At 33.9% G+C, this 17,644-nt stretch overlaps 1 protein-coding gene and 1 long non-coding RNA gene across 2 annotated transcripts in view; one reads left to right on the forward strand and one right to left on the reverse strand.

Moving 5' to 3' along the window:
- The window catches only part of LOC124607061 (uncharacterized protein DDB_G0284459-like), a 415,556-nt gene that overhangs the window by 358,140 nt on the left and 39,772 nt on the right, over positions 1-17,644 (forward strand). Inside the window, exon 17 of the mRNA XM_047139238.1 lies at positions 17,227-17,394. Within this exon, the coding sequence (XP_046995194.1) occupies positions 17,227-17,394 (168 nt within the window). The remainder of the gene's footprint in view (positions 1-17,226; positions 17,395-17,644) is intronic.
- Positions 1,863-2,795, reverse strand: LOC124607063. Its single transcript, XR_006978759.1, has 2 exons — positions 2,641-2,795; positions 1,863-2,071 (listed from the first exon to the last, which is right to left on the reverse strand). It is a non-coding gene; the product is annotated as an uncharacterized LOC124607063 (long non-coding RNA).

Consider the following 17,644-nt stretch of genomic DNA (forward strand, 5'->3'; position numbering starts at 1 on the left):
AAAGATTTACTTAGTTTCACTGTACTCCTTCATTGATGTTACGTTAATAGAAAAGGAAAGGTCGTGGGAGAGTCAGTTCCTTGGGTAAAGGTAAAAGCTTGCAATATAGGCCCTAATTCACATGAAAACAGATACTATAAATTTTCCTTCAGTCCACAAAAGGTGTTCAAGATATTAAATCTAACAAAAAGAGACAAACACCTGATGAATCATGACTTGCAACCCATTCACATGATATCATTAAAACTACATGCAGAAAAATGAAAGGCATACAGTTGTTAACAACCTTTGTATATTGACAGGAAAGGAAATTGTAACAGAATGTGTTACCAAACTGCTGGAGAGACTGTGTACAACCCAGATGAAATTGGTGATGACTAACATTACTGCATGAAAAATCACATTTTATTTGAGTTTCAGAGAGTTCTTTCATCTTATCTACTATGAACTGATACACACAGTGCTGATTTTATGTGGAAAAAGCCTTCAAATACTGTAACATATAGCATTAACTAATGTTGTTTCTCTTCATATCATTGTAAACATTATAAGAGTGAAATGTGTAACATGCACAAATTTTAATTATACAAGTAGTATATTACTGTATTGCCTCAAACACCAAAAGCAGACATATTTTGCAGGCACTGAAATTAATTCAATTCAAGAACAGAAATTGTAAAATGATTTAACTAAACCAAGTGCTAGAGAACTTTTATACAGTGTAAGTAATACAATTTACAGTGATATTTACTAGTACCAAATATGAAACTGCAGAATAAGGTATTAACAGTGTTAATGGCATAGAAGTTTCTCTCCAAAATTTCAGTGCTTGTTTCCTACAGATGAGATGGCATCAAACCATATATTATGGGCATTACTGTTAGGTGAAAAGCAGTTCCTTTGTGCATGTGGGTTGGGGAAATGGGAGGGGGTGGGGGGGGTGGGGGGGTGAGGGGTGGGGGGCGGGGGGTGGAGGATGAGCTACTGGTGGCTTAGCTTCTGTATTTATTTATTTAATACCTCATGCAAAGCTTTTTCATGACTTGTGCAGATATACTACCAAAGTCAAGATCTGTCTAATATAAACATAAAAGTTATGTTGAGTTTACATCCATGAGTCCAAACACTCTTATAAATTGTTAAGCGAAATGACTATTAATTCATAAATATACTCAACTTCATGATGAATAATAAGGAAAAAGTGTTGGGGGTACAGGCTGTTAAATTGATGGGGTTACTAGGAGTTGCATATAATAATGTTAAGAATACAAAGAGACTACACAGTGTGCTGTACTTGCTGATTGTAGACAGAAGATTAAAAAAATTTCTGACACAGAATGCCAAAATAAATTACAGTATCCAATGAGCTACACAACTAAAACTGTAAGAGGGTTCTCAACTGCAAACAGTGTCAAAGGAACCCATCCTATACAAAAAAAGGTTTATGTTTGAAATGGGAATACAGAACACTTCATTGAAAATTATTCCATCAACCTAATTATCTTACAATAAACTGATGTATCCTTCACAAGAAGCTGGGTTTGTATACTTACTGAATCAGTTCTCATAATTTTAGCAGGATGACCTTTCATGTTTATGAGGTGAATGGAACAATCCTCACAATGATGACAAAAGTTTTTCGTGTTACCAGTTTTAACATAACTTAGATCCTTTTCATGTGTTTGCGTATCCCTAACTGCCTTATTACTACCTTTATTTGTTCAACTATTATTGTTAATAGCCTGCACCTTTCTTTTCTTTTGCTCTGGCTGATATTTTCCTTGCAAATACAGTGTTCCCTCTCATCTTCTTATCACCCTGCCAATGCATTTCCTCATTTGATTAAAAACTTCATCACAATCTTCAGCTTTTTAACTCTTATGTTTATTTACAACTTGTTACAATGTGGTCTTATGGTTATAATAACAGTCCTATGACATGTTCATCTACAGTGAAGTTTGACTTCGTAATAGGATATTATTTTACCACATTATAAAAGAATTGCTGTATGGTGTAGTGGTGTCTAAGCTGGAATTATTACTTCCTTGTTGAACTCAAACTGTACAGGCTCCTAAAAGGAGTAAATGAACAATGTGTTGGACAGTAAGCATACCAAGAAGACAATTAAAAAATCATGTTTTATGAGAAAGACACGAATAAATATTGCAGTAATAAATTACTGTTATAAAAATTACAATCATAAAAACAGTTGTCACTGAAAAGAAGGAAATTAAATTTTTAAGACAACAAATATAAAACTGCAATGATAACAAATAATTAATAATAGTAATAGTAATAATAATTCAAAATATGGGAATACATTGAAGGAGAAGAAGGAAATAGTGAAATGGAACTAACATTCGAATATTAATGGCTAGTTTCTGTTACATTTTAATATAGATGTGTGTTGCATTATTCATAATATTGAGACTTAATGTTGGTTTCATATTGTAAGCATAATCAACAGATTATCTTCCAGTGAACTAATATTCATTCACTGTTGTAAATTTCTCTTAACATCTGTATTCTCAGGCTTTCCAGTTGATCAGTCATGTCTTGTCTTTTGCATTTGTAATGTAAGCTTGATTATGAATCTAATTTTTAATTAACATTTGTCAATGTAATAGTAGTAACACAAACCTGATATTTCTGTCAAATGATATGAAAATCAGAATTTGTTCTAAACACACACAGACATGTAGTCACTTTTTAACATTGATGATGATAACCTGTAGAATATTTCACTATCCTTGTTCAAATATAGAAGCTTGGTGCACTGCAAGAATCTCCCTCCCTGCCCATCTGAGTTGGTGTGTTTTTTGTGGCCTGTTGCTCCTGTTTCTGTACTCCCCTCTGCCTGCATCTGACCTTTTTTTTCTGTCTCATACCCCACCACAGTAGCAGCCCAGACTGTAGCAGAGCATCTGGCACTTAGCTGTCTCTGCACTACAGCTCATTAGAATTCTTGAATTTGTGGCTAAAATAGCAAAACAAGACCACCTCTTTGGACATTTATCTATTACTAAATACTTAAAAATTTTGGTATAATCAGCATAATTTTAATTTCATAGGACTGATATGAGATATTTTATGGTTTTAATGCTTACTGTTTATTATAGTAATTGGAACTTTTTCTTCCTTTTGATTTATAGTGGTATGCAACCACTGTTTACCTAAGGCATATGATTGATTAGATTATGTTGTCAGTATCTGTTTTGTTTCTGTAGCATCACTATTTTCTTTTTTAACTTGGACTAAATAAACTGAACATGAACATAATATTTCTGTTACTTCCAATTAATCATGTTTTCCTGTACCTGGAAGTATAAATGGTAGTTGATAGTTGCTGTTAAAGTGTAGTACATGAAGGCCTTAAGTTAATTTGAAATTAATGGAAAAATATTTTTTTTAAATTGATTGTTTTATCACATAATTACAGAAATCAGATTTGATTTATATTTCATGATTAAACATATCAGTCCTCATACTCTGACTCTTACAAACCCCCCCCCCCCCCCCTCCCGCAAATCACCCACCACCAAGCTCTCAATCTTTACAGTTAGGCATACCAATTTTAAGAAACAAGTATATGTGCTCATCTTCTGAAAAGTATTTAAAATAAAAATAAAATAGGTATGACAGAAGACTGGAAAAATAAGGAAAATAGATTTCAAAGATGTATGAAGCAGCAATAATAATGGTAAATAATGCTCTTAAATCTGTCATAGAGCTGGAATACATATTTGCTTTCCATTCCATGATGAAATAAAGAGAGAGCAGTAACTTTCTGGGCACACTGTTCCTTTTTTTAACTTCTGACACTGCTTATGTTACAGCCCAGAAAGTTTCGTCTACAATGGTATTACATTTCACACAAGTTTTTGTTGGCTGTGAAGGTGTTTTTGTCTTCCATCTGGCTGTGTTAGCAAAGAGTTCCATCTTAGGCCAATAACAAAGACTCGTATCTTCAATGAGGTGACTTTCAAATGCAAGTAGTGCCACTCCTCTGCATAAAGATGTTTCATGTGTAATTGTGTCATTGTTTTCTCCTGAAGTAGACAAAATGAATAGTAAAACACTAGTGTTGTGACAATAATAATTAGAAAATGTATTCTGTTATTGTTTGTATAGTTGCATCTTCTATTAGATAATTTATTTTACTAGGAATGGGTTACTGTACACAGTGAATGTTGGTTTGTAACATTAACTAAAAGTATAAAAAGTGTGCTTAAATTATGGAAGCTTAGTATGTGTTGTGAAAAGTGATTTCTGGGAAAAAAGTATGGAACTACTGCAGAAAGGTTTAGTATCTTAAAGTTCTTTGTAGAATGGGACCACTTCAGACTGGGCCTACTTATTTATTAGATTGTTTCTTCACTAAAACACAATTATTACAACTCATACAGCATATGAAGTTGCCTAAAAGCCACAGAAAAATAATTTTTCTGGTAGTGTACTGTGTAAAACTTGTTAGAGGAAAGTATTTTATTAATTTTACTACTTTACGTGTCTTCGTTTGAGATCTATGTCCTGAATCTTTCACACTTTGGGCCTTTAATGTCTGTAGTCAAGAGTGAAGGCTGTAAGGTGAACCTTGTTGACCTCATTGATCTTTTCAATTAAGTACACTTGGCATACGTAGCAAGCATGTGAGGAACTTGCAACTTGTCAGCTTCAGAGGTACAAGTCCAATGTTCTGTAACTGTAATGCAACAGAAATATGTTGTAAGTCATTTCAGATATTTAAGTTGCCACAAAAATGGCATAAAATGAAGCACTAATAGTTTTTAATTGTCTTTTGTCTCAGCATAATATTGTATCTTGTTACAGAATTTTCTTATTACACACTGAGTTTATATCTTGCGCACTTTATTTCTCTAAAGACACTTATGTATTTGTATAATTATAATTATTCTTGCAGCATAGGTATTGGTTTTCTGTTTTCAGCACTTACTGTGGTTTTTGAACTTTACATTTAAGATTTTTTTAGTTAGAATTAGTGTCAGAACTTAAATTGGTTGTATCTTGACCTACAACTATATGGACTTTACATTACTTTTTTTCTTTTGGAGTAAGTAGAGTAGCCCATTTACAATTAATAGATGTTTCACCAGTCGTTTGGTCTGTTGCTGCTTTGTGAAATAATGATTTAAACAAGAAGTATATGAATACACCTTGAACAATATTAGATAGCTTACAATTACTTGTGGGAATGTGTCTCCCATTGTGCGGAGCTGTGTGACCCTGTTAGAGTGATGTAAATTACGTCCACTTGAGGAACAAGTGTATGTGGGCGTGAGCAGGGCAAATATGAGCATGTGCTTCTATGTGAGACTGGTGGGGCCCCTACTGCACAATCTGGGCTCACGCCTCTGCTCAGAGATGGCTGACGTAGCTGTTACAATGAAAAGACGTTTACTTTATCCAATCAGGAGGTTGTTATCTCGTTATGATGATGTGCTGCCACCAGAGGATTGTTCAGAATCAGGTAACTTTGTTTCCCATGACTTTTTTATGTTTCTCTGTGTGAGATATGTTGTGAGTGTACAGATTGGTTATTAGCTGATTGTTGACAAAAATGTAGTTTTATCATCATTTACAGTCAAATAAATAGGTTCCATTCTTGAACTAGTTTAAGTTCAAGTTTAATGCTCATAGCATGAAGACATGTACTGAAATGTCTATGCAGTGCTGAACATTATTAATTTGACATAATTAAAAACTCAAAGAGTGATGCTACACTGTTTTCATAAACTGAGACCCTACTGGGTCTGTACATATTGTTTCTGACTGAAAATATCTCAGTACCAAGTGCTACTGGCATTTCTATTTTTTTTAATTTTATAACCCATTTGGCAGCTTCTCATACAAAAAATATTGGTTACAAAATATCTTAAATCATTCCACCCAAAAACCACTGCACCTGCATGTAAAATGTGCTGTGCTTAAAAATGCATATCACAACAAGAAAATATGTGAATAATACTTGGAAATACATCTCTACATACGTTTTATAGTTTTCATTGTTCACCACATCAGACTGGCAGATAGGCTTCTGCCAGTCTGAATAGCATGTAAACATTATAGTCTTACATGAAAGAAATCCACCTATTTTAGTTCCTTAAAGGGACTGCCTTGTTTATTAATGGACCACTGGCCTCCTGCTGAGGCAGTTGACTGGGAGGGTGGGAGAAGCTCTTGTGTCTGCTACATCTTGTGCTCCAGCAAGAGGAGCTGACTAGTTGGTCTATACATTCACTGCTACATAGAGAAGTGAACTTGATGTCCACATCTGTGGTATTTTGTGTGTGATAATTTTCATGTGAAACTTTACCTACTCTTAGTAGAATAAACAGATCTGATTATATTCTACTATTTAAACATTATTTTATCTATATTTAGCTAGTGATATTTGATTAATTGCAAAGTAAAAGACCAGAGTGCAGGTAAGTTTGAACATTTGAGGAAAATAGGTATTAAAGTTGACCTGCTTAGTAGAAATAACACAGTCACCTCGAAGGAGAAAGTACTTTGTAACACAGAAAATTAACACAGAAAGAAAAGAGGAAAGAATAAGCCGAGTTGTAATTAGACAGTTTTACATCCAGAGAAATGAAAAGTGAAGTTGTATCACCAGACCACGTAAATATTTCATCTGAAGATAAAAGCGGTTTTTCACATTCACAAGGAATGCCGGGAAGATTTGGGACACCATCTATCCGTCGTGCTATCTCACTGAGTGTTTCAGCTCGCAAAGAGAAGAGCTTCTCAGCAGCAACTATTACATATTCTCCATCTGCTCCATCACACTATCTCCGGACTTATACTAGTAAGTAAATATGGAAAAAATTGTGTCCCAAAATGAAGGAAATATTTCTGTGACTTCATTTCACAATTAATTTGTCCAGTGTTGTAGACTGAAAGAGGGTATATTGTTTCATCAGTATTTTAAATAATTTCAAAGGTAGTGTAAGTAAAATGCCCATAATGAAACTGTGACAGCTAAATGTAACTCAATATTAACAATCCACCCTACAGGACAGGAGAAAAGCATGTATCTATCATTTTCATGACTGGATTCAGGTGTAGTAATGATACAGGCAAGAAGTGTATTAAGCTCTTGCTATCAAGAATTAATAGGCTTTTTGTTAAGGGAAATATGGTAAATAAAAAAGAAGGTAATTTGATGAAATAAAAAAAAATGTTTCATAGTATTTTTAGAGCTTTTATACTGCTTTTTTTCCTTTCTTTTCTAAAGGTTTTTCTAACCATCTTTTATTCAGTTCTGGAAGTTCAGTGCTGCAAGTTTGATGAGTTTATCTGTATCTATGAACCATCCTAATTGGTTTCATCACAGCAGTTAGGTTTAATGAGCATCTTTAGTTATTTCTTTCCATATTTTGTGTCTGTAGTTGCTAATATAACTCATAAAGAGAATTTTCTCATTCTGTATGCAATAAACAAAAATTAGAAGTTACTTTGGGCAGATTCTAGTCATTTATGTCTTATTTGTTATTGGTACTAGTACTACTGTTATTCAAAATTCATGTGAGTTATTATTTTTACTTCTTTTCTTAGTGCAAGAAAATCTATAAATATATTAGCCTGAAAATGTGATAGTTCTCAAATCTCTATATAATTGAAAAAAAATAGAGAAATGTGATAAGAATATATGTGACTGACATACATGTGTCATTAGCAATTCAATTTTCTGCACTCATAATTATGCTGTATGTTGATTCCACATTAACAAAAGAGTGTAGCTATGTGACATGCTATCATCAGTATGATTTCTTGTGTTACTATCTTAATTTTGGTGTCCATTTCCACACAGAAGACAGAATCTTTGCGTTATTTGTAAAAATGAAATAGTCTTGCAGTGAAAGCTAAATTTCAACACTAAGGTTCTTCAATAAGACACAGTCCTATTGACAGTTGCATGAAATTTACATTTTCTCGACTGAGCTCACCTTACACAACAAGTTGTTAGGAGGCATACAGTTTAAAATAGAATCAAATCCACGTTGTTGTAATTTGGTTATTTTCATGGACACAAAATATAGCCTGATATAAAAATCCAAATAGGAGCCAGAAATATGTCCTAGAAGTCACGATAAATTTATCATTGATCCTTTGAACAATTGAGTTGTTAAGTCACTTGGAGCCATAGATACGCATATACAATTTTTTTTAGTAGTGATTCTCCAGCAGAAAGAGGTTCCTACTCAATGGTCTGAAGATGACTACAGTAGTGGTCGAAACCGGTCACCTTAATAAATAAATCGTGGTCAAGACTGTTTTTAATAGTAAATAATTGATCAGTGCTACTCCCATAATACATTCAAAAGTAATATACAAAATTGACCATCAAAGGAGACATTTGTAGAAACTCATATGATGTTTTCTGTTTCCATTCTTTCTCATGTGATCTAATATTATGAATTGCCTGTCTTTTCTTTCCCAAATTGTTCTGCATCTTCTAATAAAACAACACATAAAACAAAACCAGAGTTTCACTTTATGACTTCATTTTAACTTTACCCAACACACCAATTTTATAAGGGCAGTAGTTGTGAATTTCCATATAAGTTAGAAAAATAGTTAGGCTTCATTCTTTACTGTTCTTTAAATTTTCTCCCATTATACAAAATGTAATTTATGACTAGCAGAAAAATGGGTTGCCCTTCTTAAAGGAGGTGTTGAATTGCATACAGGAACAATGAAAAAGGTTGAAATATTTAAGCTTTAAGATAAAATTATTCCTCCAAAGTAGAAAACTCACACACATCTGAGGTGGGCCCCAGCACTGGGAGACAGTGGACATGTGTGTGGGAACTGTGCTAGTGTAAATGTGTGTGTGTTTTCTACTTCAAAAGGAGGACTTTGTCCAAAAGTTCAAATATTTTAGCAGCCTTTTTCACTGTAACTGTTGCATCTCAATCCCTCCTCTGTCTGGTGAATAGCAATCTATCCTTTCCTTTCCATTGTTTGATGTTCCTCATTTTGAAGCAGACTGCTCAGTGAGATGTTATTCTTCCGAGTACTGCAGCAAGAGTGATCTGGAATGTATATAAACTCAGAATTATTTGTTCATATAGCAGTCTGAGGGAAAAAATCAAACTATAAATTTACTATAGTAATGGAAATTTCGTGATAAAAATGAGGAAAAACAGTTACTTACCTGCAAATAATTGATGGGTGGCACGTGTGACACACATTAAACTGCTCAGAAAAAAAATTGCGTGTGTGTGTGTGTGTACTTAGAGCAAGGAGATCTTTAAGTTTCCATTTTAGGTGTAATCCTATTTTTCTGTTTTTGTTTTGTGTAAATGATCTACCTTTAAATGTAATTTGCCAATTAATTTTATTTGTAAATGATTCATATGTACATTCTAAGTGATACCACGGAATGAATTCTCCACTGTACTAAACAGCTCAAAACATTGGTTTGATTTATATGGGTTAAAATTAAACATGGCAGAGACACAACTAACACAGTTGAAAACTAAACAATCAAAATAAAATAACTTTCAAATTACCTGTAAAAATGATGATCTTAAGGATTCAAAGTATATCAAAATCGTGGAAATATTTCTAGATAAACATCTTATCGTCGACCTCGCATATAAACTTCTTGGCAAACACATTAAACGGCCTTGCATTCATAATGGCATTACTATCCTATGCAAGTGAGATAGGCACTAGAAAATTTCTTTCCACTGCTACTTTGAGGCTATTTTAAGGAATAATCTTTTGGAGGAATGGAAATAATGCAAATACAATGGTATTAATACAAAATACTATTATTGGCAATATATGTCATATTAAACCTAGGCATTTGTGCTGATCACTATTTGGGAGTCTAAATATTTTATCTATTCTGCATATTTATGTCACTGAACCATATATCTTTATGCATAAATTTTCAGAATTATTTATGGAAAACCACTTTCAACATTAATATGATAGTAGAAAAAAAGAAAAAAATCATATTCCTCCTCTCTCAGATCAAAACTCTGTTCCCATACTCCTCAGTATATTGTTATGAAAATTTATATTAATTTAAAAAAAAGCTCTCTCATTGTGGAACTAGGTTTGCTAAAAAGAAAATTATTTCTACATGTTTATTCTGCAAGTCCCTGTGAAGACCATTGTAGAAGGCTCTTCCCAATGGAACAGGTGCTAGGGCTTCTTTCCATTTGATTACTAATGGAACATGGGAAGAATAACTGCATAAATACGTCTGTGCATGCTGTAATAAGTCTGTGCTTTGATTCACAATTCCTTTGGGAGCAATATGTAGGGAATTGTAATATAATCTTAAATGTCACACTTGAAGATGGTTCTTGAAACTTTTTAAGTAGACTTTCATGGGATAATTTGCAACTATCTTCAGGTATCTGCCAGTTCAATTTTTACAGCATCTCCATGACGCTCTCTCATCGTTCAAACAAACCTGAGACCATTTGTTCTTTCCTTTTTTGAATACCCTAAGTATTCATTGGTAGTCTTATTTCATTCTGGTCCCACACACTGGAGCAGTATTCTGGGATGGTTGTACAAGTCTTCTGTAAGCAATCTCCTTAGTAGACTGACTGAATTTTCTTAGTATCCTGCCAATGAACTGAAGTCTGCCACTTACTTTACCTATGATTGAGCCTGCATGATCATTCCATTTTATATACATACAAGTTGTTACACCCAGGTGCAAGTATGAATAGACTAATTATGTTTGTGTCTCACTGATATTGTACTCATAGGCAAATGCATTTTTTGTTTTGTGAGGTCCACAGTTTTATATTTTTGAGCATTTGAAACAAGTTTCCAGTCTTGACATCACTCTGAACTATTATAACAGCTGACTGAATATTGGTGCAGATTTTTTCAGGCAGAATTTCGTTATAGATAACTGCATCACCTGCAAAAAGTCTGAGGTTACTGTTAATATTATCAACCAGGTTGTTAGTATGCGGCATGTACAGCAATGGTCCCAACGCAACCCTCGGGCACATGTGAAGTTACTCCTAGATCTGTCGATGATTCTCTATCCAAGACAACGAGATAAATCTTCTCTACCAAGAAATCCTCATTCAGCCACAAATTTTGCTTGATATCCCATAATATCATACTTTTTATAATAAGTGTAGGTGTGATCCTGACAAGGGAACATTCCAAAGTGTCAGTAAAGTATGTTGGTGAAACTTGGTGGGTGTATGATGCTCTAAATGGTTCTTTCACACTGACCGCTGCAGGAATCTAACAATAATACAGATATATTCCCTCACTGGGAAAGAAAGCATCTTCCAAATATCTTTCATGAAACATCTGGTAATCACAAAGGGCTTGATGGCACAGGTACAGCCAAGGAATGTATACAGCTTTCAATGTTGAAAGAACTTTGTGAGAAGACCTTCAGATCTAGTTCTGTTGTATGACTATGATTTCAATCTCCACTTGAGAAACAATATGATCAAGCTGCAGTTACTAGTACATGATCAATCCTCTTTGTCAAGGCATACCAGTTTACTGAAATATTCCTGATACAAATCAGGATATTTAGAGGATCACCCATGACAATTTGAAATCCTACTAAATTTTGTTTGTCATTGTCTTCTGTGTCATGTATATTATGTGAAGAAATTTTGTTCATTTTATGTGCAAGGTGCAAAAAAAAGTCATTTTTTAAACATTTCCTTACAGATTATCTGTATTATAGCTATTTTTAACATAATAATGAGTTTTAACCAACAAAATATACATATGTGAAACGATAAACTAAAAAACAGAAAAACCCATGAATGTAAAACATAAAACAACAATTTAAAACATTAAACAAATATAAGTAAAATAAGTAATGAGAATAGTAATGAATGTTTGGATATTTTAATTAGATATGTTGAAAATACTCTCACAGTGCATTGTGTACAGCTTATTTTCCTTCAAGTCTGAGCTGCTGGAGATGGTGGTCACATGTGTGTGATGTGTGTACTCGGTTGTGTGAATGAATGAGTGTGTGTTTCCTTTTCTGATGAAGGCTGTGACCTAATGCTTTTCAGTTGTGCTGTCTGCAACTTACTGTGTCATCTCTACAGTAAGTAGCAATCTATCTCTTCCTTATATTGCTGATATTCAACCTAGAGTCTCTATTGTTTGATTTTATTTTAATTTCCAAAAATGGTATTTCATATACCAGCTTTATTACACAGGGATGTGTGTAGCTTGAAAGCTTCTTTAATTTATGTTGTAACAAAAGTTTTCATTTTTCAATTGAGTTAATGGTGGTGGTATATTTTGCAAAATTTCAAATTATTACAAATGTTGGTTATACAGTTTTCAAGAACATTAATTACATATCAACTTTTATATGAAAAACATTTTTTATATATCATCAATTTGAAGATATTGCCTCTAAATCTAAAATGCCAAATTTCTTTTCAGGGTGTGTTTTACCCTTTAAAAGTGAAATTAGGCAAAAAAATACATATTGCACTATTTTGTACCCTCTGCACATCTGCCAAGTTTCAATCAAGATTGTTTATTAACTCTGAAGAATGTTCCCTTGTGAATCACATCCTTTTCAGTAGTCAACATATCCTGTCTCTTCATGACTGCCTAGATCCAACACTTTCAGGATGGTATGTGAAGGAAGTGTAAATTGGGTTTCACATGACCAGTGTTTTTGGAATCATGCTGGTTGATATGAAAGAAGTCATTTTTTTGAGATACCTCATTACATTTGAGCTCAGAATGTGTCCCAAGATAGACATCAAGGATATTGGACGGTAATTTTATAGATCATAACTGCTCACATTCTTGTAGACAGATGTTCTCTCTGTTTCCTTCCAACTACTGGGCACAGGTTTTTGTTTGTGGATCTACAGTATGTTATGGTTGAAAGACTGGCTAACTTAACAGTAAATTTTGCGTAGAATCTGACAGGAATCCACCAGACATGGGAGCTTTGTTTAGGTTTATAATCTCATCTGTTTCTCAGTATTGTTAACACTAATATCTATTTTACTCATTTATACAGTGGTGTGACAGCTAAATTGGGTCAATACTCCTTTATTTTGCTTTATAAAAGAACATTTAAAAACAGAGTTCAGTATTTCTGCCTTTACTTTGCTAACCTCAGTTTCAGTTCCTGTGTCATTCACTAGTGTCTGGACACTAATGTGCATGCCACTAACAGCCTTTACACATGGCCAGAATTTCCTTGGGGATTTTTGAGAGATCTTTTGATAATATTCTGTTGTGGTAGTTGTTGAAGGCTTCATGCATTGCCCACTTGACTGCCAAACATGTTTCATTCAACATCTCTCTTATCTATAGCTTTTTGCTTTGTTTCGCATTGATTACATATTGGTCTAAGTAGCTTTAGAAATTTATTATAGTTAGTGTATACCATTTAAGGTCCCTCCCATCATGAACTGTTCTACTAGTTGCATATCTATCCACTGCAAGATCAACTATTCTTTTAATGTTGAGCCATGGTCCTTCTACATGCTCCTGTCAACAGCTAAGTGTTTCAAATTTTTCAGTGAGTTATGACACTACACCTTCTTTATCCAGTTTGCTAAAGTTATAAACCTTTCTACTTTGTTTAGCTATTCTTCATCCTTTAGTAATCATTGTTGCTACAACTGCCTCATGGTCACTGATAACAGTTCCGGTATGGACATTCTCAAAGTGGTCAGGTCTGTTTGTTGCCACTGTATCCAATATATCTCCATCATAAGTGTGGTTCTGAACTTCCTGTTCTAGATGATTTTCAGAGAAGACATTTAGTATTGTTCCACAAGTGTCCTGCCCATCACTGACAGATCTGTAAATATCCCAGGTGATTGTTGGGTGATTAACATCTCCTCCAATGCTAACAGGACGTAGGTATTAACAAACTGATGTTTTCTTTAAAGTTGTCAGTTACATCTGGCATTGAGCCTAGTGGTTGATAGGAAGATCAGCTTGTAAGTCCACTCCCAAACTTGTGCAAAAATGTTGTTATTCGGTCACAGAATCTTTAGATGATAACAATAGACCTATCATTGTAGAGAAGAGTAATTAACTTGTGCTCATGGTTGTAAAGTGATATTAGTTTAGTTTTCTTGCTCTGTGTATGTCTCTCAATTATGTTATTCATTTGTTGAGTATCTTTTACATTAAATCAATGATTTATGTGTGTACATAATGTGATAAAAGATACCTGATTCTGATTCTCTCTCAGCTGCACTCCAATTGTAGTACTGATTTTTTAACATATTGTGGTTCTATATTGTGTGCTTTGTTTTCCTCTATTAGTGATGCTCTTCATGATTTTTTCCTAATATGTGGGAACTAGTGCATACACGTAACTTCAATGACAATAAGTTGTCGACGCACACTGCAGAAGCATGTTCATTATAGCTGCATCTGTATGTGGATGGATGGATGGATATGGTGTTATGGGCACTCAACAGTGTAGTCTTTAGCATCTGTATGGTAATGTATATTTTTCACTCATCCCAGTTCCCTGAGGATTACCCATCACAATGAGATCTATTGAATGCAATGTGTGTACAAGTGAATTCACTTGAACTAAGAATGCTATACATCTAAATTCACACTCAAAAAGCCACCTTAAGGTGAGTGATGGTGGGTACTTTTAGTACCACTATAATTTCACCCATTTCTTACTTCATTTGTGAATACTGCATAGAAGGGATGACTTTCAGTAAGCCATCATATGATCTATAATTTTCCAGATTCCCTATCATGGTCATTTTGTGAGATGTAGGGGAGAGAGCAATGTGTTGCCTGACTTTTGTAGGTAGTCTGTTCTTGGACTTTTTTTAGCAGTAAACCTCTCTGTGGTGCACTACACTTCTCTTGTAGTGTTTGAGAAATATATCCATAACACTCCTGGACTTACTAAACATGTCTCTGATGAATCATACAACGTATTCCTGGATGTTCTTTATTTACTCTATTAATCTTACCAAATAAGGATGTCAGACTGACAACCAAGACTCAAGAATTGCGCACTGAAGATTTTTATAAGTTTCTTCCTTCACGAATGAATTATGTTACCTTAGAACTTTTCTAATTGGGCTCAGTCCAGTATCTGGTCTTTCTAAAAATAGTTTCACATGGTTGGTCCACTGTAGGCCAATTTCGACAGTTACTCCCATATATTTTACAGTTATTGCTGTCATTACCAGTGTTATTATCTAGCAATTATTAGTCCTTTCTTGTTTTTTATGCACATTATGTTTCATTTATTTAGACTGACTGTAAAGAGGCAGTCTCATCTGCAGATCTTCCTACATTTTGCTACAGTTTTCTGGCATATGTACTCAAAATTAACAGTATGAACTTTATTATAGGTCAACAAAATATTTAACATAGATTAACAAAATATTTAATTTAACAAATGACATGTGATGAAGAGAAAGCAGCTAAAAATACTTCTTTGTTTGTTGGTGTTTCATAGAATGCAGTAGAGCTTTTTCATTGACCTCAAATATAGTTCAGTCTTTCATCTTGCTCTTACTTTTCATTTTACATTTTAAAATAAAGTAAATGCCATAAATATCTCCATAAGCAGTGCAAGAACATGTAATAATTGCTGGAAGTGCAGTTGTTAGGACAAGACTACTCAAAATGAAAAAAAATGTAATTTTGAGTTGTTATGAATATCAGCTTGTTGGACTATAATGCTGTTTCTAACTGAGACAGAATGGTCTTGTTGCATCTGTTGACTTTGTGACAGCTTGCATCTGAACCTTTTTTTGTGGCAGCTGGGTTGCCTTATTACGTTTCAGGAACTGCTAAGAGTTTTTGTCTGTTACGTCAGCACTGCTTTGATAGAAGTAGTCATTGCAGAAGATGCTGTCATTGGCTAGGATGCCTCTGGCTGTGGAAGTACGTGTAGCTGATAACCCTGTTTGCAAATAATATCAAATATATGACAACTGAATGTCGACATGTTCTCAAGCATTCATTTTCAGAAGCAGTCTTTAATGCCAATACTTGAACATTCAAGATGTAGTGAGTTGATAAATTCTTTATATTTTTTGATGTACATTAAGAAATCGTACTACAATGCTGACAATGCCTGTTAACAACCTGTAATTATCTAACTGTAATAATAGTTATTGTGCAAATTTTAACCATTTGGATGTTCTTTTTGTTTCCTTAACTACTTCATCTAACATAATACTACTTAATTTTTTCCATTGTCAAATGCAATGCTTTTTAATGGATTGAATTTCATTTCATAAAGCAGCAGAGCTTAGCCATTAATTTAAAATTTTCAAATACATTTCTCAATTTTAAAATTTTATTTTTGCATGTTGACATGGTGGTATTTATTTCTTCTACTGAAAACTCTGCAGATGAGAATAATTCTTCTAGTTCTAGCTCTAAGGGGAATTATAGCTACTTTAGAGTGAATGTCTGCAATTGAATTTACAATGAACTGTATGGTGCGCGGTTCAGTACAAGTGTGAATAAGTAAGACATAAATAATATTAGTATTAGTAGTAGCAGTAGTAATAGTAGTAGTTGTTGTAATGCTATCTTTTATTAGCTGGCAAATATCAAGATTTAATTTTTAAAATGAGTTTCCTGACGAGCTCTTTATATGTAATTGGGAAGAGGGGGAACTGCAAGTTCCAATTTACACTATCTTAGGAGCCTGAATGTGCCATCTTTGAGGGGATGCTAAGTATGTTGGCATAACGCTTTTAAAATTGATTGTGAACACCAAAATTATACATTTTTCAACTTTCAAAATAAGATTGGAAAATGCTCTTTATGTCCTTTAATTCAAAGTTCAGTCCTACCAATAAGAATAATCTGTATGCATTTATTATCAGATGAGACACAGTGACAGGGATGAATATCAGTGCATGGTTATTATAAGAGTTTCAAATATTTGTTGAAGCACCTGCATAAAAATTAGCTAAATGCCAAAGTGTATTTGGAGCAAGTAGTTTTAAGAAGTTGACCAGGACCGCTGTACCTAGGGCAATGTAGAGCATTATGAATTATTATCAGCTGTAGCATTGATGATAAATGTGATGATATCTATGGCACTGCATTGACACAAGCATTTGTGTGAAGAATACAAATCGAAATATGAATAATAGCTTCACTTTGCAATTCTGGTTTGTTGTTTTTTTTTTTTTTAATTGGTTAGAAACATGTGTGTGGTTCGAAAGTTAAATTTGACCTTTATGCTTTCAGAGAAAGCATCATCAGCCACCCCAGAAGTGAAGAAACCTTGTAGCTTGCCACCTCCCACAACTAGGCCACCACCACCTGTGGAACAACGTTCATCAGCATTCCAGAGACCTTTGCCTCCCACACCTGAGGGAAAGAAATTTCAGCTACCCAGTCCTGACAAAAGTCACAGTGAGTTATTGTGTTGGTGCTATTATATCATAGTCACATATTTTAATTAAACTTATTTTTTTTTCATTCTGTGAAAGAGAATAAGATTGTTGATATGCCATTTTTATCTCGGTTTTTGCTGTTTGTAGTTGAACTGATAAAAGAACTGGAATGTGATATCTGAGTTTGAGTTTCAAGGACCAAAATATTATTACACAGGTGTGTAAAGGTATTGTAAGGAAGGAAAAGTTAATCAAAATATGCGTTAAGA

This window comes from Schistocerca americana, chromosome 3 (genome assembly GCF_021461395.2).
Source record: "Schistocerca americana isolate TAMUIC-IGC-003095 chromosome 3, iqSchAmer2.1, whole genome shotgun sequence".
In the NCBI taxonomy this organism is placed as follows: Eukaryota; Metazoa; Arthropoda; class Insecta; order Orthoptera; family Acrididae; genus Schistocerca; species Schistocerca americana.